This window comes from Aquila chrysaetos, chromosome 3 (genome assembly GCF_900496995.4).
Source record: "Aquila chrysaetos chrysaetos chromosome 3, bAquChr1.4, whole genome shotgun sequence".
Classification (NCBI taxonomy): Eukaryota; Metazoa; Chordata; class Aves; order Accipitriformes; family Accipitridae; genus Aquila; species Aquila chrysaetos.
The window spans coordinates 30,832,669-30,858,771 of record NC_044006.1 but is presented as its reverse complement, the minus strand read 5'-3'; the positions used below and the strand labels follow the sequence as shown (position 1 = coordinate 30,858,771).

At 36.5% G+C, this 26,103-nt stretch overlaps 1 protein-coding gene across 10 annotated transcripts in view; it reads right to left on the bottom strand.

Annotated features, from left to right (window-relative positions):
• GOLGA4 (golgin A4) overlaps window positions 1-26,103 on the bottom strand; it is a 69,178-nt gene that overhangs the window by 7,476 nt on the left and 35,599 nt on the right. For 7 of the 10 annotated variants that reach the window (XM_041122617.1, XM_030008404.2, XM_030008407.2 and 4 more), the window contains 11 exons: window positions 23,995-24,173; window positions 22,787-22,918; window positions 21,618-21,773; window positions 16,389-20,680; window positions 15,470-15,591; window positions 14,300-14,430; window positions 10,064-10,177; window positions 6,547-6,567; window positions 6,295-6,363; window positions 5,579-5,654; window positions 3,098-3,201 (listed from right to left, as the gene is read on the bottom strand). In XM_041122617.1, coding sequence (XP_040978551.1) covers window positions 3,098-3,201; window positions 5,579-5,654; window positions 6,295-6,363; window positions 6,547-6,567; window positions 10,064-10,177; window positions 14,300-14,430; window positions 15,470-15,591; window positions 16,389-20,680; window positions 21,618-21,773; window positions 22,787-22,918; window positions 23,995-24,173 — 5,396 coding nt within the window. The remainder of the gene's footprint in view (window positions 1-3,097; window positions 3,202-5,578; window positions 5,655-6,294; window positions 6,364-6,546; window positions 6,568-10,063; window positions 10,178-14,299; window positions 14,431-15,469; window positions 15,592-16,388; window positions 20,681-21,617; window positions 21,774-22,786; window positions 22,919-23,994; window positions 24,174-26,103) is intronic. The other 3 variants (XM_030008406.2, XM_030008408.2, XM_030008410.2) reach the window with 3 other exon arrangements.

Genomic DNA, 26,103 nt, shown 5'->3' with positions numbered 1-26,103 from the left:
CGAACAGACTCCAAACAGCATAATGAATTTACAAGTAGAGCATCTAGGATTTCTGCAAGACTTGAGATTTAGTGTGCAGTATAGCTCGACAGCGCAACTGTTCACGTGTCCGTAGAAAATATTTTATTTGACCTCATGGTGTATGCCATTTATTTCCAGGTTCAGATATTCTGAACAAAGTGCATGTTTAGAAAAAGCTGGCAATCTCATTTCATATATCCTGCCAAGCAAAAGGCAAAAAACAAAGCTGGACTGGAGGGCAAGACAGTAAAATCCCCCAGCGAAGACACGTGCACACCTTGGTCAAGCAGTTTACAAAGAATGTGACAGGTTACAGGTTACACATTATGACCATAATTCTTGACTCTTAGAAACTGAGCCACTATCAACCCTCAACATCTCTCATGTCTCTAGCACTATAACACAACTGATGTGTTCATTAATGTCTCTATTTAATACGATTCCAGGATCATTTACCAGGCTGCATAAATGGCAATTCATCCTAGATAGTTTGCACAGATTCTCTTGAGCTCCTTTCAATATAGAGAAAATAATGTCTATAGAGATCACCAATTCCACTGCTGAACCACCTTTGAGACATGGCATATGTATCTGCACTATAAAAAGAAACCTTGCACAGAGAAAGGCCACCAGAATGATCTTGCAAGAGAAAATTAAAAAAGATTGCCTCATCTATTCCAGGAAAACAAAAGCTGAGAGAAAGTTATGTCTGTACCAAGGAGGTAAAACGCAATACAGATCTTAACTCAAGGACTGCAGGGGGAAAAAAAGCACATCTTAATACTTTACTAACACACTTAGACTGTGTATTAAAAGATTTTATCAATCACATTGTCATTGCTCATGGGTTTCCAGTCAGTGTAGCAGGATGAAACCAGTTTTCAAGTAAATTTAAGATGATATGATACAATCCCTATGAGAGCAGACACTAAGCTCAGTGTCTTCCAGCAACACATCTAATGGTTGAAAGAAAACCAGCAGATGAAATCAGCTTGAAAGTACTTTCTGAAGCAAAAGCGAAGAGACTGAAGTGTCTTCATATTTAAATCAGTAAAAATGCTAGCCTTCATTCCATTTCAATTTTCCATTAGTAAATGCCAGTACAGCTACAATCTTGATCAGCTAATAGTAGACTAGACAGTACCAGAAATTCTTCCCATCTTGCAATACCTCAGAACATTTACCCTCAATTAAAAATTGCTAAGAGGTAATCAAATTAGTATGAAAACATAATAGAGAAGAACACAATCACATTCAATTTTCAGAACTCTGTCTTCTCCCTTACCTATCTACATCTAACTTCCGAAAGCTAAGAATTGTAGTGCTTTGAAAATTATTTCTGCTGTTTAAATATATTTCCCCTTTCAATTGTATCAACTTTCAAACAACGCCTTCTCAAGTTATTGTAGGAACCAGATATCCATCTTTTCTGATTTATTTTTTCTCCTTCCAATATTCATTTTTTTTTAGGAGCCAGTGTGCAGGCAATGTTGTAATGGTGTCTTCTGGTTAAATACAATGTAATCTCCAGGCAAATAAATACAAACACATACATATATATGTCTACAAACACATACATACATATAAATGCATACATACATAAATTTATTATATATATTTATTCATATACCTTTTCAAAGCACTTGAGAGAGACCTAACGTCAATTTACTTTAGCACTGATTGTTGTTTGTTGCTGTTACTGAAGATATCGACTGCAAATTTTAGTACATCACTGTTAAAAAGGAAAAAAACCCTCACAACTTTATAATCCAAAGTTTTGAGGCATGTACAGTAATGTTTTGAAGATCCATAAGAAATAGCCTTAATGACTAAAAAAGAGGTTTCAAATTAGGTTTTCTTGATGCAAATTTGCTACATGCATCAGGTATCCGCAATAGTCATCTGCAGCTGTCTCAAAACTTGTTTGAAGCTGAAACATTACCGACATTTTTTAGTATTTTCACTTGCCTAAATCCCTCACAATTCAAAATCATAAAATACAGTAATATACGTATTTTTCTTTAATAACAAACAACTGAAATTGTTAAAGTAGGAGAGCCATCCAGTGAGCCACAGGCTTGTGAACAGAAGGTAACTACTGATTCTGGGTCTTTTGGATCAGGGGTTTGTATTTTTAATAAAAAAGGAATTAATATCAAAGTGAAAAATGGGATAAAAAGAGAGAGAAAGAGGAATCCCATAGGGACAAGATGTCCTGCACAGACCAAATTTTATTCTGCACAGAGCACAATAAGAACAAAGCTAATTAACATAGAAACCTACATAAAACCTCTTTGCTTAATAGTAGTCCAAGTTGAAAGCAGTGCAACAAAGAACAGAGGAACTCCAGGGAGAAGAAAAAAAACAAACAGAAAAAATTCATCCACATAGCATTTATCATCCAAGAAAAATGTCTGTGTTATGACACAGCTCTTTTGAACCCGGTCAATCTCTAAGCATCGGCATTGTTACAAGGTAGTAAAATTCCAGCTTAAGAATGATTTCACAAGCTTGCAGCATACAACAAGCAGGCTACTGTGCAGCTTTTCACTACTTTTAAGAGTAAATTAATACTATCTAGAGAAGGTATACAGATTTGGGAGCCCTAAAAAACATCTTTAAGCAACAACTAAAGAGATATTTCACTATCTTCAGAGCCACTAACAAACTATTATTTAATCCAACTATTACTTCTCATGTTTGTGTCAAGATGACTTCAAATGAACACTTTTGCCAATATCATGCATACCAGCTTTCACAGTACATTAACCTTGACTGAAAACAGGACTTTTGCTAGTAAAACCATACCTACCTATAAAGGTTTTTGTCCTCATAGGTACCTTGGTGAGACATGTGACAACCCCCATTCCCCCACCAGTCATCTTGGCATGCTGACAAAGTTTAAGGTATGGATCATGCCTCTTAAGAAAAAAAAGACGTGAAAGCCTATCGAATCCTGTGTCAGTAATAAACAGCATGTAATGAATCACAAACACACAGTACTTCGTATCTACACAGCAAAGATGTTAAACTGTATTCTAACCTGAATCATGTCACAATATACAACTTTCCGTACCTTTGTCTCACGACCCATCATATATTCAAACAGCACTTTCCTCAAGTATTCAAACTCAGTAGGCTCCCCAAAGAGGGAAACATCAGTATGGTGAAGGTTTCCATCTGTGTAAACAAAAATAAGAGAATATTTACACTGACAGTCACTCATATGAATCTAAGTTTTACCAATAGCATGAAATTGGACAAGAATAAATGCCGGAATCTGCACCTGGGATGGAGTAGTGCTGCCGGACACAAGTCTAAACTGGGAGAGGAGTGGCTGGAGAACAGCCCTGCAGAAAGGGGTCTGGGGATGCTGGTTGACAGGAATCTCCACAGGACTCAGCAGTGTGTGCCCTGGCAGCCAAGAGGGCAAATTGCATCCTGGGGTGCATCAAACACAGCATAATGCGCCGGTCAAAAGGGGTGATTATCCAGCTGTATTTAGCACTGATACAGCCTCACATTGTGTGCAGTTCTGGGCCCCACCATTTAAAAAAGGATGGGAAGACACTGGAACACGTCCCAAGGAGGGCACCAAAGCTGGTGAAGGGGCTGGAAGGCATGTCCTCTGAGGAGCGGCTGAGGACACGGGGTTTGTCCACTTTGGAGAGAAGGAGGCTGAGGGTGACCTCACTGCTCTCGACAGCTTCCTGAGGAGGGGACGTGGAGAGGGAGGTGCTGATCTCTTCTCCCTGGTACCCAGTGCCAGGATGTGTGGGAATGGCTCAAAGCTGCGTCCATCAGGGGAGATTTGGACTTGTCATGAGGAAACGTTTCTTTACCAAAAGGGTGGTCACACCTGGGAACAGGCTTCCTGGAGAGGCTGTCGATGCCCCATGACTGTCAGTGTTGAAGAGGCATTTGGACAACATCCTTCATACCATGCTTGACCTTTTGATCAGCCCTGAAGTGGTCAGGCAGGTGGACTAGATGATCGTTGTAGGGCCCTTCCAGCTGAACTATGCTATGCTTCTTCCCACCTCCTCCTTTCCCTACCAGTACATGCTGAGGAAATCTCTGATGACATTTCTGCCCAGCCCTGCACTAGCAGAAGGCATTCAATACCCCTAACCACGTCCCAGCCTAGGCATTGGCTCTGTCACGTTGTGGGGAGGAGGCATGTGCCTTCTGGTGGGGGTGAGAGCTGTGGATCGTCTCGAGATAAGTGGACCATCCGCACAAATCTGCACAAAGCAAGTGTGAAGTGCGGTTTTTGAAAGTCTTCTGTGTTCATCCAGTTTAGCTGGGTTTCCACAGGGTAACAACCCCCCGCATCTCTGACACTAGTGAGGCTCAGAGATCAAGCCCTCAGTCTGAAGCAGGACATGCTCCTCAACTAAAGGGTTGCAAACCTGTTGGAGGTGAGCAATACCTGTTCATTACCCCTGGATTTTGTTTTTGCTCCTTGGACTCATTTTTAGAAGTGTCTGACCTGTTTCCTGTGCAAAAACATGCTAAAACACACGAGCCTGAGAACAACGGTACTCCACCAGAGAGAAGGCTCCTCTGGCCCAAAACTCTGTCTCCAAGGTGGGCAACCACCCCTGTCTAAAGGAGGGCATATGAGCTGTGCAAGTCCGCTTCTGTCAGGGTCCTGGGGGTGCTCATAGGCCTCAACGGCTGGGCCCGGCCTCCCCTGGGACCCCCACCCTCCCCGTCTCCTGCCAAGGGCCCAGGGGACATGTCTCAGCTCAGCCTGGGGCCTTCAGTCCCTGCCTGAGCCATGTTGTAGGTGTGCCCGTCCCTGCCCCTGTCTCCTGGATGGGCCTGGCACCTGCACTGCAGAGAGCTGCTCTCCTGGATGGAGCCCTCAGACCGAGGTCGGAGCTTGTCATGCGGAACTCTGGGCACAACACAGCATAGCTGTTCTGTTCTGTTCCATTTATTCCCTGCACTCACCATGAGTCAAGTAATGATGAGACTGCTATTTGCCTGAAATGCCAGGAGATTTTTCAGCTCCAAAAACACTTTCAAGGACACATATCACACAGGCTACAAGTGGAAACAGGATTTTATTTTATTTATTACTGTGTCAGCACAGGAGATCTTGCAAAGGAACTCTAATCACAAGAATTTACTAATGCCCAGACATGTAACACAAGAAATATCCGTAAAATCTAGTATTTGTATTGTTAAGAATTTTAAAGAGTCATAAAATGTGTATTTAATTAGCCAAGACAAATGGTTAATTCCTCCCCACCCACTTTTGAGTGCCACTGCCTATACCACTCCCCCTGGAGATACAGAAAGCTTAAGAACTCTGATATAGAGCTCATTTAACTATATGACGTAAAAACAAACATCAAACAAAATGCTGTGTGATTTGCTCATCTGAAATCACACACCAGCTCTATTTTAACAGACAAAACAAGGATAAGATGTCATAAAAACATTATACAGGTGTTTTAAAGAGACTAATGTTTTAACAAATTGTCTAAACCAAAGCATATTTTCAAACAAATGAAAAACCTCTTAGTGATGGAAACTGTGTACTTACCTCTGTACGGTGTTCCAACTGATGTGACGTACATATTCTTCTCATAGTTTTTCAGCCTATCTTCCAGTACGTGAATCTAAATAGAAAGCAGTCAAAAAGATAAATGGTGTTCACAGTAGTTAAAATAAGCTTAATTGAAACAGTTTTCAGCTAGACATCATCTCCTTCTGTGAAAGCAAAATACATTTGCTTTTTAAGGAAGGAAAACAATAAAAACTGTGTTATAAAAAAACTGTTCCTAAGCTACTTGAGGAAATGTGTGTACGTGTGTATATACACATAAGAATATCTATAGCAAATGTTACGCATATATATGTATATAAATACATATACACACGTCTTTTATACACATAAGCATACATACATAGAAAATATGACAAAAATTGTTCTTAACGTCAAAAAAGTTTTAGTTTAGAAAAAGAAAAGATCTGTAATTTCATGACATGCACTGTTCCATTTTTCACTGTGTAAATGTTTTCCTAACCTGCATCACAAGCATGTGGTATTTTCATTCTCAGGGGATAGAGGAGTACTTTGAAAAGTACACAGATCTTCTGAGAGCAAGTATGAGTCAAAACTATTTTACATGCATATTATTTCCATATTACCTGTGTGGAGATGTGCTACATTATCACTTGAAAAGAATAAACTTCTAATACTGCAAACACAAAGTATCAAACAAGAACACTTTTTACTTGCTCAAACAGCACCCTTACCTGCTCTTTGAACTCCTGCTCTTTCAGCTTTGAATCATTGACTAGCGTTGTCTTCTGTGCAAGCTGTGCCTGAAAGAACACCCACATATGGAAATCATCAAGAAACTGCTGAAGATATATCATAGGTACCTTTTCAATAAACTTCTTTCTTCTTTTAACACACACACAAAATTATAAGCAGTATTTATGCTTTCAAACTGCTGTGAAACAGAATTATCTAGAGAGCAAAAATCAATAAAATTTAAGACTTACCTGAAGTTCTGCTATTGTGACCTAGAACAACAACAAAAATTTTACATTAAAATGCATGAAAAATACTGAGCATATCAAGCACTGTACATGGGTAAAAAAAAAGTTCTGATACAGTGTGTTAACTGAGGATGATAAACATTGGAATGACCAAATCACACATATACTTATAAAGATAAGTAGTCCCATAAATAGAGTTTAACTTATTTGTATTGACAGTACATAAAGCTTATATTTAAATTCTCTCATTTAATTCTGTAAGACAATTATCACAAATACAACTTCAAGAACCTAGTATTTCCAAATCTTTACAAAATGCCTACTGGAGATGAATGATAATTGAATGAGTATGAAGCACATGACAGAAAACGCTAACTAGTATTAATACTATTCACAATATTGTATCTTTTTCCTTAATTCTCCAAGTTGCATTTGGAAATGTGAACATTTATCTGAAAACAGCTTCAGCTTAGGAGCTTTATGAGCTCTACATCTTGCAAAGAGAGCAATGTTTATGAAGTACAGAAACAATTCTAAGCTGAAATTTCTATCTTTCAATGTTCCAACCCTAAGGAAAATAATGCTTTAGTAGTCACAGGTATAACTGAAGGCTGTATGATCGTTTTAGCATCAAATAACCTGCGTGTGAATTTTTTTTTTTTTTTTTTTTTTTTTTTAAGGTAACCTAAACCTTAACACAGAAGTGGCACATACTACTTGTTTCTTCCTGAGCCTCTTTGGAATTGTGTTGAAAAGGAAAGCTATTCCCCATCTCTGTAGGTTCAGAAAACCTGTAGATTTTCCTACACTCTGCAAACAAAATATAGTGGAAAATCATTCCTCTACGGATCTCAAACCTCTAAGTGCAATTCTTGCTTCTGAAGAACTCAATCATCTGACCAGACATTTATTTTCTCATGAAGAGAGACAGTTTCTGGTATTTTAATATCCCAACACTAACACTTAAGTATGCCAGTATTTGCTAACTGTTTATCACAGTTGGACGAATATTGTTCAAATGTATAGTTACGCTTTATGTCTAAGTGTTACACGTGATGTTTGGCCTAGGCTGACAACATGCAGCACAGGAGGTTTTATAAGACAAACTTCTGTGGCTTGGGAGACTCCAACTTTAGACAACATATATATCAATTGCCCACAAAAACTTGCTTCCAGTCAATGGAAGACTTCTGAGCTGTTTTACTACTAGTGCTGAAGGAAAAAAAGAAAAAACCAACAAAAAAAACCAACAAAAAACCCAAAACATAAGAGAAAAATGTTACAAAGCAACAAAATAAAAAAGAAATAAGGTGAGACAAAAGATGCCACAGCAAACAGAAGATGACAGAATTCATTTGAATGCACATGTAAAATCCAGATGTGGATTTGTACACTTCTGCTCAGGTACGTGGACAAGGTCCACAGGCCCTGTCCAATTTTCTCACCTAGCTCTGCAACGCTGCACATATATGCTATTGTATCATTTGCAAATATATGCTATCATACCAGGTAACAGCAAAATTACTTTCCTACAGACACATCAAGCACAGGCAATGGACAAATTAAGATGGGTAAGAATTAAGAACAACTACTCTTATTTTCTCAGGAGGAAAAAAGAAAACTACCTCCTGACCCCAGAACAGACTGTGTCAAAGAGAGAATCCAATCCTGAAATACTGATAAAACAAAGAACTGGAAGCCCACTTACAGCACTCTAAATATTTGAGCTTCGACTGGACCAGAAGATGTACCAGGAGCTATCTGCACATTCAATAGCACAATCTGACTATTAGAATAGTTATATTGTTTTGAAATGAAGTCACAATTGCAAATAGTATGAAATCTGAAATTCATATTCAGTTAAATCAGAGCTATGCAAAAGAAAGCTTGTGAACAATTTGCTAAATTTGATTTTAGTTGGAATTCTCAAAATTACTCGAGAAAGCTTGATGCCTGTATGCCAGCGAAATCATGGATATTTAACTGCCTTACACTCACCAAAAAAATCCCATTCTTATTCTGCAAGCACTTTGAACCTGGATGCTTTAACTGTACTTAAGTACATGCACTAACATACAACCTGGTTTTCCTCCCCTCCAAATGAGACACCATTTATCCTTTAAAACAAAGCTATTTACCAGCAATGGAGTTCTCTCAACTGGTTTATACCCACCACAGATGGAACAACTCCTTTGAGTTTCTCCAAAGTCTGCCATGGAAACTCCAAGGAGTGGAGAACTGTGGACAAGATTCCAAAGACAGGTAAAATTAGCTGTTTATTTTGTTTATTGTAAGCAGATTCATCTTTACATAAAGATGTAGTATTTGCAACATTCAAGTATTTTACAGCTCTATGCTACCATCGCAAATCTGCGTGACGCATTTCTGGGAAGAACTGAGAAATACATAAAATACCATTGCTGGTATATAGATTTGATATGACTTTCGTGTCCTATCAGTGAATATGTAATCCTGAAGATGCATGTATAATATGATGCTAAACGACTGCCTGTATTTATAGCAGGCTTCTATACCAAAGTAAGTAGTGAAACAGTTAACGAAGAAGTCCTAGAGATAAGAGTACTCCTCACGCTTTTCAGAACCATGTTTTAAGGTTTACGAGTCTTTTAAAGAATCTTCCTCCAGATAACAAGATTAAGTAAGATTATCATCCGTGGGTGGACAAGGGTTGATTAAGAATGCAAGGCAGTCCGATACAAATACTTCTGCTTTTCTTGTGATGAAAACAACATTCATGTCATGGAATAGTTAATAAAAATAATATAAAGGGTGTTGTAAGCAAGTGCAAGGCAGAAGGAACAAACATTAGGACAGTGAGGTAATTTATACTGTAAGTTTGTGGCATCAAATAAATATATTTAGTATGCCCATTGCTGCCTGTTGTCAAAATGAAAAATTTAAAAATAAGATTAATATGAATTGTCATCAATGACTCAACATGTCATACACTTTTCCTCTTCTCAGTGTAATAGTAACTAGTAACATTTTCATCAAATAATTCCTCAAACTACAATGTGCTCTCAGAAAGACAAAAGCATGCACTCAGTCTTCTTTCAGTGAAGACCCCTCTGTCCATAATCTATATATTCAAGGCACTATTCCAAAGCCCTTTGGAATTTGGATTTAAAAAAAAAAAAAAAAAAAAAGAAAAACCACCACAAAAAACCACCCACACTAAAAATGACCCAATGTGATTTCCTTTCCTTCTAAAGGGCTTCCAGTAAAATCAACATAAACACAGAGGGCAAAAAACCCCACCTTAGTAATCACAACACAAGTGGGCTTTTTAACATGCCATTAAAAAAACATACCATCAAATACTGCAGATTCTAAAGAGGTTCACTTTTGAAGAAGTTAACATCTAAAAGAATAGAAACTGTATGGGAAAATGGAGACCAGATATATAAATAAAATCCAATTAAGAGCAAACTACAGAATTTTACAAAGACTAAGCATTTCACACCTAAAGATATAAAAATAAATGCTAGTGCCAGCTCACTTTTTCACTGTTCCAACGTTCCTCTTCTGCCATCCTTTGTTTGTATTCCTTTTGCAAGCCTTCTAGCTGTGCCTGCAACTCATGAACTTTTGCTGTCATCTCTTCTTCACGAGCCTTCAAAATACAAGGAAAAAAAAATCACTTATACAATTAATCATCAAACCACTCAAAACCTCAACTACAGTGGACAAAGCAATCAACAAAAGAGTTATGCCATACACAGAAAAGAATATGCTTGAAATTGAGTAAAAAGGCCAGTTACACTACAGGACTACAGAAAAGAACAAGAAACAAACATAGGAGCTTAACAAGATTTTGCAGGCCTTCAACAACTAAGATTACATAGTTAGGATTACAGTTAGATTTTTAAAATTGCCAGAAGAAGAGCTATTTCTATTGGGCACTAAAACAGCACTGAAGTGTAATCCAGTAAGTGCATTACTGGAGAGATCGTGCTTGCTTATATGACCTTCATTGAAGGGATACATGATACAGAGTTACTACTTATACTCTGGAAGTGACAAGGACTTAAATCCTTTCCTCACTCACTCTTACAAAGATGTTCCTAAAGCAGCTTTAAGCATATTTTCAGAAACAACGACTTCCCGTTCACAAGAGTTTGGAGGGCATTGTGCAGTGTGGAGGAAAGAAGCAGTGGCCAGAATGGTAGGGAGGAAACGAACTTTTCCTGTACATTTTATCACTGTGAAGAGTACATTTATAGGAGAAAAACATTATGACCTAAATCCTAGCAAGTTAATCCACTTATATGGCACTTCACAAAAATAAGTATTTTTAAAAATTGTGTCCCCTCTGGCCTTTTTGAGAGATAACATGTTAGGGAGCTTATAAAACAGCACTCAGATTCAAAGTGCATGTCTCCACTGCTGAACTAAACTAAAACTCCAGTTTCACTCATGCTAACCACTCAGGGCAGTGAGCTGCCCGCTCTGCTATGCAGTAGTACTTCAGATCAGATTAGTACAATTTATCAACTGTAATCAAGAACAGAACTGCTGATCAGAATTTTGTTCCATTCAAAATCTCAGGAGTTTATTATAAACTATACTGATACAGAATATTCACTGGAAAAGTAAGAGCAGAACTAAAGAGCTGGTCCAGGCTTAATAGATTTAGGGTATGCCATAAGTTTAAAAAAAAAAAAAAAAATTCCTTGTAAGGCTACTTTTTAATGTGTTCCTTGCACCCTACTTAAGAATAAAACACCCTCCCCACACAGCCCCTCGGCCCAAAAACCACCACCAAAAAGAAACAAAGCAAAGCCCCCCCAAGCTAGTGAATGAGAAGTCACAGTATCCAAGCAGGTTTTACAGCCTAGATGTTTTAAAAATATCCATCTTCAATAAAAACCTTGCTCAAACATCACGACCTCCAAAGAGTGTTATTTTTTATTCATTCACCTGATTTTTCTATGCCCTCAAAAATATATCAGCAATTAACCTTTTCTAAGATTTCTTAATAGCTGGTTATACTCCTCTAGTTAAAAAGCCTCAACACCTGGCATATACACTTGCTTCTATTTTCCCTTGTTTGTTTTTGGTTTGGGTTGTGGTTTTTTTCAGGGGGGGTTGGGGGTGGTGGTGTTGCTTTGTGGTTATTTGCTGGGTTTTGAGGGTTTTTTTACATCAAGAATCATAGAATCTTACAATTTCTAGACTACTGTTCATCAAAATAAATCAAAATTGCATGCACATCATTCTTAGTCATAGAAGGTAGCTGAAATACAATAAAGAAACTCAACTCAAAATGATGAGTGACACTTCTATAAGAGGGACATACCTGTGAGCCATTATTTTTATAAACCCCTGAATAGAGATTATAATTTAAAATTTGAAATAATTAGAGATCACATGGGGTTCCAACATGCTACAGAATCTGCATTTATAATAAGAACTTATCATTCTATGCAGCATCTGGCATACTTGGAAAATAAACTGCATGCTCTTTGGATTTAATTACAGTTATATACTAAGACTTCAATAAAGTCATAATTTCCCAATCTTAACTACAAGGCCTATCCTGTATTCACATGGGAAGCATTACAACAAATGAAAGAATACACACCTGAAGTTAGATATTTTATTTTAACTCAAAGATAGGCTTAAAATAAGCTAGCTAGAGCACAACATTCAATTTTTTTCTAATTATATACTTTAGTTGAAGAAAAAAAAATACTTAGGCCTCAAACTACAGGCTATGCTGATTTACAGATCCTTTAATTAGGGAGACTTTCATGAAAACTTATGTGATAGAAGTTTTTATGAAAGATAAGACGACACCAGATAAAGCAAGAGAATTACCAGGGAAGCACTTCACAAATAAATCATATTAAGTTTAACAGACTGAATGATTCCTGCTCGTCTTTAAGGATATATACTCAAATCAAGATAGACTAATTTTTAGCCTCATTAACCATGTTTAAAATGCAACGAAGAGCTACAAAGTTATATGAGCAAAATTCATTCTTGCAATTGGCATTATTTTTGCTTCCTCTTCTTACCATTTACGACAGAGACAAACCTCTCTGCATAAATGTTTTGGTGTGAAATTTCTCAACCCTATCATGAGCCAAGTCAGGTGTAAGTGGAGTAATAACTGGTAACATTAGGCTAAACTGAGAAAACCTATACATCTGCTAATGCATATGTTCCTATTTCTACCAGAAATCTCAATGAATATGACATACATAATTTAACATAAATATTTCTTAACTTTTGAGATGCTTGCAGTACTTTTTCAAGAAAAAAGGTAATGAATTCTCTAAACTTTTTTTTCCTTCGCTAAAATAATAAAAACAAAACACTCACACATATACCATTGCCTAAAAAAGAAACATGTACTCTGAAATTTAAAATACCAAACTACAGCTTATTGCAGTTCCAGGCAACTGTCATTACCATCATCAATGAGATGAAAAAAATAACAAGTGTTCATGTCCTCCAATTGCACAGAAGTCAAATTAGCCTAAACCTTCAATATGATACATTGAATACAGCATGCATGTTTCTGACATACGTACAGAAAACAGAGGAATTACATCTGCATGACTTCAAATCACAGACCTATTTGGGCCTGTAAAGTAACAACCTAAATGGCAACACACTGCACATTCAGGTAAGAGAAATATAAATCCTCCAGAAATGTAGAATTTAGACCTGTGGTACAAAAAAAAAAAATCTCTATTGTTTTGTATCATGCAATTTTTCTAAATTAGGAAACAAAAGAAGGGGAGTCTAAATTTAAAACCCTGCCATCTCCATCCAACTTGCCAGAAGTTCAAAAATCAGAGCGGAACACACCAACCTGCCTACAAGATTGAAATCTGTAGTATTAAACACTCAGTCATGCTCAGTACATAGCTCTTTGGGCTGATAACTGAGCATAAACAAATAGAAGTTCACTTACAGTTATTACTACTGGCTCTATTCAAGGGACATTCTTTTTTATTAAATTATTTGTGCAAACAGGACTAAGATTAGCAAAATTAAAGCCTGCATCCCAATATGATGTACAGTCTAGCACTGAAAACCATTTAATCTTTTGTTGCCATACATGTGGGGCTGGGACAATTTACTTTGCTAAGACAGGAGGCATCCAGGGAAGGTAAAGTATCTTTAGACAGAAGTTGGCTACTAACTTCTGGTTGAAACATTACTGGACCAAAACTATGTCTATCTGCAAATATCATGCAGACAAACTGTTCATTTACAAGTAAAAATGAAAGCTTTACTAGCAGAAAAACTATGCAAACAGACTGCGCCCTCCATAGAACAGAACCTGACTTTAAGGGCTATGGTGCCAATCTGGACAGAGCATCAGAGAAAGGAGCTAGAGAGTGAGGCTGACTCATAAACACTGTATTTAAATCCTTAAAAGAAACAGCACATCACCACCACCACAACTCTAGCAAAACTTAAGTCACTCACCTTCCTCATTTCAATCTAGAACACCAACTGCTCAAGGACATAAGGACCTAACCTTATGATTTTTTTTGAATTAGCAGAGCTGGGACTTAATTTTTTGTTTTCTTTCATGTTCATAAAACACAGAAACAAACATTTTAATTGCAAGCTAGGTCACCACAACATCAAGTATAATTCAAGCAGTAAGATCTTTACTAGAAAGAGTTATCGTTTTTCTGTCTAGTTGTGCAATGAAAAAAGGGCAAGAGTTATTTTGAGATGTATGTACTTGTATCACTTTTCAGAAAGATACCTCAAGGATTTCTTCGTATTTTTTCACAGTTCTTTTTAGATCATCATCTTTTTCAGCAATTTTTTTATGCAACTGTGTTGTCTCTATGTGATGATTTTCTATCAATTCAGTTTCCACCTCCTGGGCTTTACCTATTAAAAAAAAAAAAGCATATTTATTTTGTTAAATTATGTCAAAACAGTATTAAAAAAAAGCTTAAAGTCAACTGTGGAAGGCATCTATAAGGAAAACTTGTCAAGAAAACTCATTTTTCCACACTGTCAGTGATAATTACGTCACTTGATCCTAGTATGTATGAAGTTTGTTGTCTGCAGTTCGGTATACAGAGTAATTTTTTCTACCTGATGCTGGAACTTTTCTCTAAAAGTTAAGATCACAACCAATATTTATCAACTAATTCTACCTCCTACTCTATCTAGAAAAGCAATTGAAACATCTGGAGATCTCCAGAAATTCCTCACTTGTAGAGGTACTTCCAGTAACTGTGGAGTCAAAAGATACTTTCTGCTCACTTCTCTAACCTCCAACTTACACAATGGTGGCAAAAGATGGACAGAGAAGAGAAGCTGAAATATGTTGTACTGTAGTTATAACCACACGGTATAGCAATCGGACATCATATCCGGTTGGCACCTGTTAGTGGTTACATTGAATGAAGTCTGCAAGACACAGCTAAGAAAATACAATTCTGATTCCCAGATGGATCCAAGTTTCTGTAAAAAGCACCCTTCAGTGCCATATATTCAACGATAGAGTGTTAAAGGTTTTGTACTGCTGAAGCCAAAGTAGTATTACAATGAAAACTTACCAATGTGCTTTCACCTCTGAAACCTTACTCTCCTTTTTTTCTTTTGTACAGGTGATAAAAAGATAGGTACCTACGGCTATCATGGGTGACTCTTGCCATGACAGATGCAAACAGAGTGCTAGATCAAAGATCCATCCTGCAGCATAAGGAAGAACAGCTACATATGCGTTTTCCTAATTGTGCTACAATTAACATTTATATGTTACTTCCTGAGCAGAAGTTCTTTCCCCGAGTTCTCTAGGCAGTCATAAAACACATGTTGTCTTTATCAGAGTCCCCGGTAAAATCCCTTCCTCAGAGCATCTGAAAATTCAGTTTTCTGGCTATGTTAGTGATCACAGCTATATTAGTATTTCACTTACTGATAGTCTCTTTTACTGCTGTTTCCAATTCTCTTTCTTTTTGAGCCAGCTGAGTATTGAACTCTCTCATTAACTGCTTTAAGGTGGAGTTGTGCTTTAACTCTATGTCTTCTTGTTCACATCTGCACAAAAAAAAAAAATACAGTGAGGAAATAAAATGTTTAAAGAGAGTGTGAGAACAGTTTAGCAAGGTAGGAGATCTCATAATTTCTCCAAAACTATTTTAGAATGGGATGGTTTTGTATTCTACAAGTTCTACGGGATTCAGGAAGGCTTTTTGTTCCCCTCCTAGTGAATTCATCTGAAAGGCGTAGTGTTTCATTTAAAAAACAACCCAGAATTGAACCTTTCCAGAAGATATGGAGCTTTTGCTGAGGAAGATGAAGAACTGGAAGTAAAGAACGTGCTGCATAAAAGCAGAATTTTTAGGGAATTCCTTGCTTGAGAAACGACTGGAGTGCTAAGCAGTATACCACATTTTTGTGTAGTACATATGAACAATTCTTGAAATCATCTGAACATGAAGCTTTCAATACTAAGTTTATTAAAACTTTATTTCCTGTTTGAGGAAAATAGAACTATATTTTACATTTCCTGTTTGAGGAAAATAGAACTATATTTTATATTCTGGCAATGCTGAAAATGACCATCACTAAAACAAATCAAAAGTGGTATTAGTTTGCCAAAAGACAAACCACTTTTTAAACTGATGACTCAAATAGTGTTTTATGTGTTCATGAAGTGCTACTTTCAAGTAGTTCTTTTCTTGCTGTTCCTCTGGTCTATTTAGAAAAATGGCAGAAAAATACCAGTCAATATTTAATTGTTACAAACTGAGCTTTAGAAAAGTATTCTTGAGGTTTTAGTGGTTAAAGATAAAGCAAAGAAATGGTAACAAGACCAGGAACAAAGAATTTACCTGATCTTCTGCTCCATTTCTTCTAAGGACTCCTTCTTTACTATGTCAAGCTCCTGCTGATGTTCTTTTCGCAGAGTACGTAAGTCTTTTTGAAGATTATTCACTTCTTTGCGTAGTTTCTGTTTCTCCCTTTCAGTCTCTTCCAGTTTAGTCTGCAAGTCCTTCTGCTGGTTCTGCATATCACCTAGTAACTTCTGCAGCTCCAAACCAGATTTAGCTTTTTCTTCAGCATTTTCCTCAAAAGCTTTCAGGCTTTCATTTCTTTCATCCAACTGTTGCTGTAAACTTTTAAGCTTTTCTTCATATCTCAAACTCGTATCTTCCATCTCAATCTTATGTACTTCATTTTCCTTCACTATATTATTTTCCAACTCTTTTATCTTCTGTTCTAAAGATTGACTGACTACCTCCTTTTCCTGCAATTTTTTCTGGAAATCTCCAATTACATTCTCCATATCAAGATGTTTTTGTTCTTTAGCTTTTAATTCTTCCCTACTGCTTGCTAAATCACCACCACAACGAGCATGCTCATCCACTAACAATAAGTATTTTTTGGTTTGCTCCTCAAGTTCCTTCCTGAGGCTTTCAGTCCTATTCTGCTCCTCCTGATGGCTCTTCTCAACACATTCTAGCTTTTTAAGGAGTTTGTCCTGTTTCTTTTGCAGTTCTAGATGAGAGTCATTAGTCTCTCGTTGTTCCTTTTCATACTTTTGCAACAATTCATCTTTTTCGGTTAAGCCCTTCCGTAACATGTGCATTTTCTCTTCATATGTCTGTTGGACACTCTCAAGCATTTTATTTTTTTCTTGTTCTACAGCAGCTTTTACACTCTCTACTTTTTGCAGCATTTCTTTCTCTAATTCTGTGGAATCTCTTGTTGACTTTATTTTTTCTTCTAAGGACTGAATTTTGGCCTCTCTCTCCTGCACTTTTTGTTCCAAGTCTCTTAACTGATTTTCTCTATCTTGCTTACATTGCTGCTCCTTTTCTTCCATCTGAGACATCAATTGTTTTTTAATAGAACCAATTTTTTGCTCTGCCTTCTTTTTCAGATCTGCCAGCTTAGTGCTGTTCTCTGCATTCAGTCTCTCTTCTAATTCTTTCAGGTCTTCCTCTTTGCTTTTAAGTATTGCTGACTTCATTTGATCAAATTCCCTCTCCCTTGCTTCAAATTCAGCTTTCAGTGAACCCATTTGCTTCTCAAGATTAAGCACTTTTTCTTCAGCCTCCTTAAATCTATTGTCCTTTTCAAAAGCCACCTTTTCTGCCTGCTGGAGTTGCCAAGCTATCTCTTTTTGCTCTGCCTCTTTTTGTTCATTATACTTTTTAAGTTCCTCCATCAAGGAATCATTTTCTGAAGTTTTCTGAGCAATGTGTTCTTCTAGTTCAGCAATTCTTGCTGCCTGGTTTTTTAACTTTGCCGTTAACTCATTTTCTTCCTTTTCCCTCCTGTTTTGCTTTTGTTCCAATTCACTTTTTAAACTATCGAGACTCTTGCTTTGTTCAGCCAGCTGCTCCTTCAGTTTATTTAGCTCTTCATCTTTTTGATTGGCTTCAGTCTTGCTTAATTCAAGTTTGCTCTGCAAATCTTTAATAGTATCATGACTTTGTGTAAACCTGGTTTGTGCTTTCATCTTCCACTCTGACAGCTTGACCGTGCAATGATCTACCTGCTCAAGAGCTGATGCTTTTTCTTGACTCAGCATCTCAACTCTGGACGATAACTCCTGTACCTGGTTTAACAAGTGCAACCGATCCTCTTGATGTTGCTTGCTTAACAGAGACATGGCTGCTTCCTTGTCCGTTAAACTTATCGTGCTTTCAAGTCTAACATTAAGGTCATTAACTGTTTTGTTGAGAACAGAGATCTCAGATTCTTTTTCCTGGAGTTCCTCCCTCATTGAGGTGACAGCATTGATATTTTCAGATAACTCTTTCCTCAGCTGTGTTATGCACGTTTCTTTTTCTGATGCTGCTTGCTGCTGATGCCCTCCCTCTTTCTGCAATTGTTCCTTTTCTGTTACAAGTCCTTCGATGTCAGCTCTCATGGACATAATTAAATTGTCCTTCTCTTGCAGCTGTTGCATTGACTTTTGCAAAGAAGTACTTGCAGCAGAATGATGCTCTGTTACTTCTCTAAGCTGAGCTTCTAGTTCAGGAATCTTACTCGTCTTAATTAATACTGCTGCTTTAACTTTTGCAGTTCGGCGCTCGCAATCTGCAATTTTGCATGTTACTATGTCAATTTTTTCATTGCATTTTTCAATTAATTCATTGCTTTTTGTTTGCAGTAAAGCTTCAGCATTCTTCCAGTAAGCATCTAACTGGGCTGCAAGTTCTCCTGACTGCCTTTTAAACTCAGTTTCTTTTAGCTGAATTGCCTCTATTTTTTTCTCATAATTCTCATGATCTTTATACTGAGAAGACTGCACAGTTTGGAGCTTCTCTTCAAGTGTTTTCAGTGTATCAGCTAACTCAGTAATTTTGGCTTTGTCCTTTTCTTCAACTGCTTTCTGTTTACTGAGCTGTTCCTGAAGTCCTGACTGCTCTTTCAGGGACTGATTAAGATCACTTTCCAATTTTTTCAACTGTGTTTTCAGGTCACTTTCCCTATCTGACAAAGCGTTCACCTTAGCCACTGACTGCCTTAGTTGTTCTTGCAATTCCTTCAGGGACTCCTCCCTTTTCACCTGTTCTTCCTTCAGTCGGGCTATTTCTGTTCTGGAGCCTTCCTTCTCAGCACTGAAGGTGGCAAGTTCCTGTTTCAGGTCTCCAACTTCCTGCTCTTTCACTTGCAGTTCCATTTCATGTTTTTCCTGGAGCTCTTCAACCTGCTGATTGAGTTTCTTTTCCCAGCTCTGGGTAGTTTCTTCCAGCTCCTTCCTATGAGCCTCAGCAAGACTCTCTAGCTGCTCTTTCTGATTGGATTCCAGTTTTGACACAGCATCGTTGATTCCAGCTGAGCTGGCATGTGCCATTTCCATCATTTTAGCATTGAATTCGCTCTCTTTCTGACTGAACTCCAACTGCTTGTTTTCAAGCTCTTTTTTTAGTTTAGCTTCCTGCTCAGCAAGTTTCTTTTTGAAAGTTTCCTGCATATCTTTTGATTTCTGTTTAATTTTCTCCATTTTGTTCTCCTGACGTTTCAGTTTACTTTCATATTCTCCTTGTAAAGCACTAATTTTCTCCTCCGCAGCTAACAGTTTCTGTTTAAGCTCTTCCACTTGCTTGTTCTGTACCTTCATGTGTTCAATTTCATTTTCCTTCTCGGTTAGACTTCTCTTTGTCTCATCAGCCTCTCTTTGTAGATCCTTCAGTTGACATTCATATTGTTGTGTTAGAGAGGTTACTTTTTGTGTATTTTCATTGCTTTGCTCTTGCAAATGCTGCTTCAGGTCACGTACCTGAGAGATGTACACCTCTAACTCATTCTTGACTTCATTCAGCTGGGATTCAGTTCTTTGGAGCTGCTCACCAAGTTGCAATTTTTCACCTTCAAGATCTGCCAGCTTTTGCTGCAGCTTTGCTGATTCCTCTTCATAAATCTTTGCCTGCTCATTAGAAGTACTCTGATGAGACTCTGAAAGCTCCTCTAGCTTTGCGGACACTTGGACAAGTTCAGCTTCAGATCTTTCTGCAGATACCTTTAGTTTCTGTTCATGTGCTTTTAGTTCCTCCATATGTCTGTCTTTCTCCTCCAATGATTGCTTGAGTTTGTTGAGTTCCTCTTTGAGTACCTTCTCAACACCTTGAATGGACATTTCGTGCTGTTTTAACATCATTTCAACCTCTTCGTTGTGTCGTTTCCTCTCTTCTTCCAACTTTCCTTCCAATTCTTGCTTTGTTTCACACACTTTACTACTCAATTCTGAGAGCTCTTGTTCTAAATCATGACGTATTTTTAGTGCTTCTGATAGTTCAGAAGACAGTGCTTCTAATTCTGTTTGTTTCACATCAAGTTTTTCTAATGTTTTTTCATTCATCTCTTCTATGTGTGCACGGAAAACTGTTTCTTTCTCTTTCAAAATTGTATCTATCTCTTGTTCTTGTTTCTCTCTCATTTTTTCCATTTCAGTTTCTTGTTGTTGCTTTAAGATTTGAAGTTTTTCTGTCCAAAGCTTTTCCTGCTGCTGTTTCATGTTCTCCAATTCTTTCTTGTGTTTTTCAACTATATCATTGATTTCCTTACTGTGCTGCTTTTTTTCAGACTCCATCAGAATACTTAATTCCTCTGATTGCTTTCTGTCATCTTGCGAATACTTTGCAAGAGAGCTTTCCAGTTCAAGAATCCTCTGTTAGAGAATACAGTTTTATAAAGAATATGAATGTTCAAAAGTTAACAAGTTGATTAAATTCTAAAAAAAACTCACCAGGTTCACATAACTACAAGTCACTTATCCCCTTATTTTTAGTTAATATCAACTTTTTATATAGCCTTTTGTTCATCTAGTTTCTCCTCAACTTTGCTTCCATTATGGTGAGTTAGTTATTTAATAAAATTTTTCTATTTCACTCCAGTGAAAATAGTTAAATTCTTTCCAAGTTTTTATTGTATCTAATTCAAATAAAATAATTCACATGATATTTATGAGAGACACGTTCACATTTTCTTATTAACCTAAAGCACCAATACATAGGATGAAAGATATCAGGAGTCTACACAAGTATTATGGAGCTTTGTACATATTTACTGATTTATCTTTAATCCACCACTCATGGAAATGCTGCTGTAAAGTTAAAATGCTTCTATAGGCAAAACTTCCAAACTAATATTTGGGAGTGGTGGAATAATGTACAAACTTGCATCAGCAGATAATATAATCTTACCCATTACAGAAAGCAAAGGACACTTCAAAAATTTAAGCAAATTTTTTACTTACTCAAGTATCCTTCTAAGTGTTTATAAGGTAGCAGTACCCAGAAGTTAAACAGTTTAAAGTTTAACTCTCTCATATAAGATAGATAAAAATTATGTAGATGGATACAAATTCATATCCCACACCGTGATATCAAGTGAATGTATTTCTATATTTTGCCATCTACTCTTGTAAAAAACTATGCACTGCAGCATACCATGGCAATACATTAAATTTCTGTCACTACAAGAAGCATTGAGAGATTAAACCAACCCGATCACAATAAATCCACAGTATTTGTAAACCTGTCACAGTTAAATAGATACTGAAAGGAATTCTTGTAAACATTTACCCTTTTGGAATCTTTACTCACAGTTCTAAAAGTCTCTACTTCTTGATGCATCTTCTGAACTTTCTTGTCACACTCTGACTGTATCGCTTTCTTCTGCAGCTCTAATTCTTCTAAGGCTAGGGATTCTTGCTGCTCTTGTTCTTGAAGGGTTTTTAAACACTCACTCTGATTTTTTTCCTGTATTAAAAATTATGATTAAAACAATAAACTATAAATATAGTCATCACACCTTCAAAAACAGTATACTAGAATGTTTACAAACTGGTTAGTAGGAGTCATACACTAATCACCTGTACTTCCTACACACACAGTTTGTATTTCATCTGTGAAAACAAAATTGTTACAAATCACTTCCATTTTCTCTTCTTGGGAACCATTTGTCTTCTACTTCCCTTTGTATGAAAAACATAATGAAATCCAGCCTTTCATTTTGATGTGTTTACCACAATTAATTGCGATTAACACCTTAGAGAAACAAAGGTCTGTCCTTACTTGATTCCACTGCTAATGTATTTTTAAGCTTCTATTCCTTATAATTAAAAAAAATAACCTGAGAAACAGGAGGAATAATACAGTCAGGAAGGAACTGTCAAAGTCACACAGTCCTAGTCACCAACACCATGGAGAAGCACAAAAAAGAACCTACTATTTGTTAGGTAAAATTACATGATTATCTAAAGTGGATTACAGCTTATGAAAAACAGCAAAGAATCCCATTGAGTCCTCCCAGCCTGACCTAGAAAAAAACTCTTTTCTGAGGTCAAACACTATGAATAGTTAACCCTGTTCATGTAACACAACACAGACAGACAGAACAATACCAACACTTTTCAAGTAACAGCCTCATTCTTTTACTTTAGTTGCTGTGGCTAATTGCCAATGATCCAGAGGAAGAAATTAAAAAACAGAAGTCTAACAAAAAGTTTAAAAAAAAAAAAAAAAAAGTAGTCTTTCCCACAAGAAGCAGCTGTTAATTAATCACTATCACTGCTCACTATCATTATTCAGTCTGGATCATTGCATCTGCTTTCCTTTCATGTTGCTGAAGACGCTGAGCTCTTTGACTTTTGGAGGACACTCGTATCTTTGAGTGCAGAAGGACTCTCACTGCGTAACAGGGTCAGATTAAGACTTCTAGTCCCACCTCACACTTGGAGAAATGTCTTTCTACACATTTTAGGGATACATACAAGAGCTGCCTTCATCTTCTCCTGGAACGCCTTTTCTTGGGCCTGTAATCTCTCATTTAGCTCCTGATCTTTGGTAGCCATTTCTTTTTTATGGAATTTTTCTAGTTCAGCAACACGCTCCTCTGAAGACTTCTGTGTATCAAAGTCGGAAAAAACTAATTTCAAAATATTAAATAACAAAACACTTGGTATTATTTCTTAGTAAGAAAAGCAGTGCAACAGAGAGAGGAAACCAGAACCATCTCTTTGCTCCCTTTGAATAAGTAACAATCACTTGGAGACCTTAATATTAAGCCCTGACAGTTCTTATTTTCAAGCCTGAAGTTATCCATCATCTTCTCAAGTCTTTCCCAGTTCCACTAAAAGAAACACCACATTTTTTAAAGACTCTTCTACCAAGGTGAACTTAATGTTTTCAGTTTCAGTTCAAATGTGATAATAAATTGGAAAAGGAACTTGTCTGTGGCTTTCCCTGTATTCTTGTTATTTCATGAGCCAAAAAGTCGAGTGGTGATACTCTTATATAGACAGCTATCTACAACCTACATACGTGCTTTATTTAAGAATAATGTAACGCAAGTCAGTCACCCCCTAAAGCATCAGTGTATTCTCTTAGAAAAATTAATAACATAACAAATGTCAACACAAGAACTGCAATTTAAAGGTATTCAAATTTACAGCTTTGCAAGGCAAGTGCAGTTCTGCAATTCCTACCTGAATATACCAGATGAAGCAAATCTTAGCAATTCTTAACTAGCAAACAGTTTGGCAACAAGTTCTTAAATGCTTACACATACTGGGCTAGGATAATCATTAAAAGTACTTAGTATTAAAACCCAAAATCCTGGTGGAGATGTGTTAGCTGACTGCCATTAACTTCTTTTTGACTCCCTTTAAAGTCTCAAGTGTACTTCTAGTAAATGATTTTATTAAATACTGTGAAACAAAGCGTAATACTGTTCATTTTTACATGCTTCTAACGTACTTATTTTAAACTGTTAGAGAAAAAAAAAAATCTATACGGGGAGTTTTCTATTTTGTCGTAAGTAAATCTTTAATCCCAGAAATGAATTTTTCACAGAATTTATTAAATAGCAAAAATTTTATAACAAAGTTATGATATACTAATGTATTTTACAACTATAATTTAATTGTAATTGAATGATTAGATTAAAAGCCAATAATACAGGGTGAGTTTCAGCTTTTACCTTCATAATCTCAACCACCTCTTGTTTCACTCTGGTTAACTCCCGTTGAAGATTTACCCTCTCTTCCTCACTTGCCTTTTCTACTGCTTTGATTTTTTCATCCATTTCTGCCTGCAATTTTTTCCGGGCTTCCTCTGTCTTTTGGGCAATACTTAGAGCCCTCTCAAGCTCTTCAAAAGCTGCAAAGAAAAAAAAAATTATATGATAGTCGAGAAATATCTATGTCCCTTGATAGAAGAACAGAGTTCTCAGTAACTGTAAATTACACAACTAACAGAAGAATGAACTTAGGAATCCATCAAGAATTCACATGGGTTTATTATGTAGAAGGGAAAGAGAACTGACAAATAGCTGTGAATGTCTTCCAATACATTCTGTAGCTTCTATTTCTTCCCCTAAAACAACTATAAAATACATAAACCATATAAATAAACTATTGCTCCTCTTCTGGCTATATGTGCTGAGTAACTTTGAAAAAAAGGAAAAAAGCTGCATGAAGAAAAGGCAATTCTACAAGCTGTTCTTCCACTAAAACAAGTAGACAGAAGCACAAACCAGGAATGACTGCTATGCAAGTCAGTTTTTACTGAATCATGAAAGAGTTCTTCCTGAATAGAACACTGAAATATAATACCAGGCACTTTATTTACCTAGGAGTTTTTCATTTCAAACTGTACAACCTAGATAATCTTCTCCTTAAACTGTGGGTTTGGTGGAGTCCATACAGATGGCTTTGCTAATTTATTTCACTATTTACTTTTAATGTAGACTACTATCAATGCAATTCAGAGACACTGGAAAAATGCTTGTGTGTTATGAAGACTGTCCTGCGATTCTAGACTTCACAAATAAAATGTAAGAAAAAAATATTAAAGTTTTCTGGGAGCGAAACTTAATATCTATAAGATGTTTCAAAAGAACACTTAAGCTGCAGTCACGAAATTTATTTACATTTGCATAAGATGCACAAGTCTGCTGAAACACATTTTAATTTACAAATCAGAAGCAATAATTCCATGGCTTCTTCCCATGCTAAGGGGAAGTATTCCAACATACTTTATTAATTTCATAGATGATCATTTAGATATAAAAAGAAAGCAAATAAATTCCTGTGTTGTGAGCTGGTTTATTATTATTATTATTATTATTATTATTATTATTATTATTATTATTATTATTATTATTCAATACAAGTATCTTGAGTTACTCACTGAAACTGATGGCAGAATCTATATAGAATTACACAAGACTAAAATTTGATCACTATTAGGGAAACGTCTTTTCCTGAATAGATTATGAATGTGGAAAACCCCTGCTGCATATCAAAGGAAAATTCAGTCTCAGAACAGTCTACTATGTGGTTAATTTTTTGCATAAAAGATCTTTGGCAGAACACCGCTGTAGAATTCAAAATCACAGTACCAATGTCAAGACTGTAATTTATCAGAGCACAAAAAACTACAAGTATGTTATTCTACTATACCCTGGACTACTTGGATACTACCCTGGGAGTAGACAGAACAAAATAATTTTGAAAGTGTTACTTAGTATGCTAAGCTTTCTTCCACTTAGTTCTATCCCAAAAAGAAAATTGTAATAGACACACACATCTCTAATTTCCTTGATTCACCATTACTTAGTAGGCATTCACAGCAATTCTCGTAATCCTTTTTTTTTTTTTTTTTTTGGAAACTACCTTTAATAGCATTCAGGCATGAGTTTGAGAAGGGAATAATAATTTCCATACCACATCTTCTGATAATATTCAGAACTGAAGCTTCTGACCACAGTCTATACTTTGGAGGCAATGCTGCAAATATGTTTTGAAATAACTTAATTCCATAAAATTGCATTCACCCAAATTCTGACCTTTTCCAGAATTTATTCTGTTTTCTGAGGAAGCCTTTCTCTGACTACTCATGCCAACAATTATGTTTTAGGGCAAAACAGGGTTGTTATTGACCCTGGCAATAACAAAGCACATCATTGTATCCACTTTTTCACTCCTGGTTCTACTTAAATAATGAATACAAAAAGTCATTGCAAAAAATCAAGAGCACTAGAGATTATTTCAAACAGCAAAACAGTCTAAAACACAATGCAAGCATG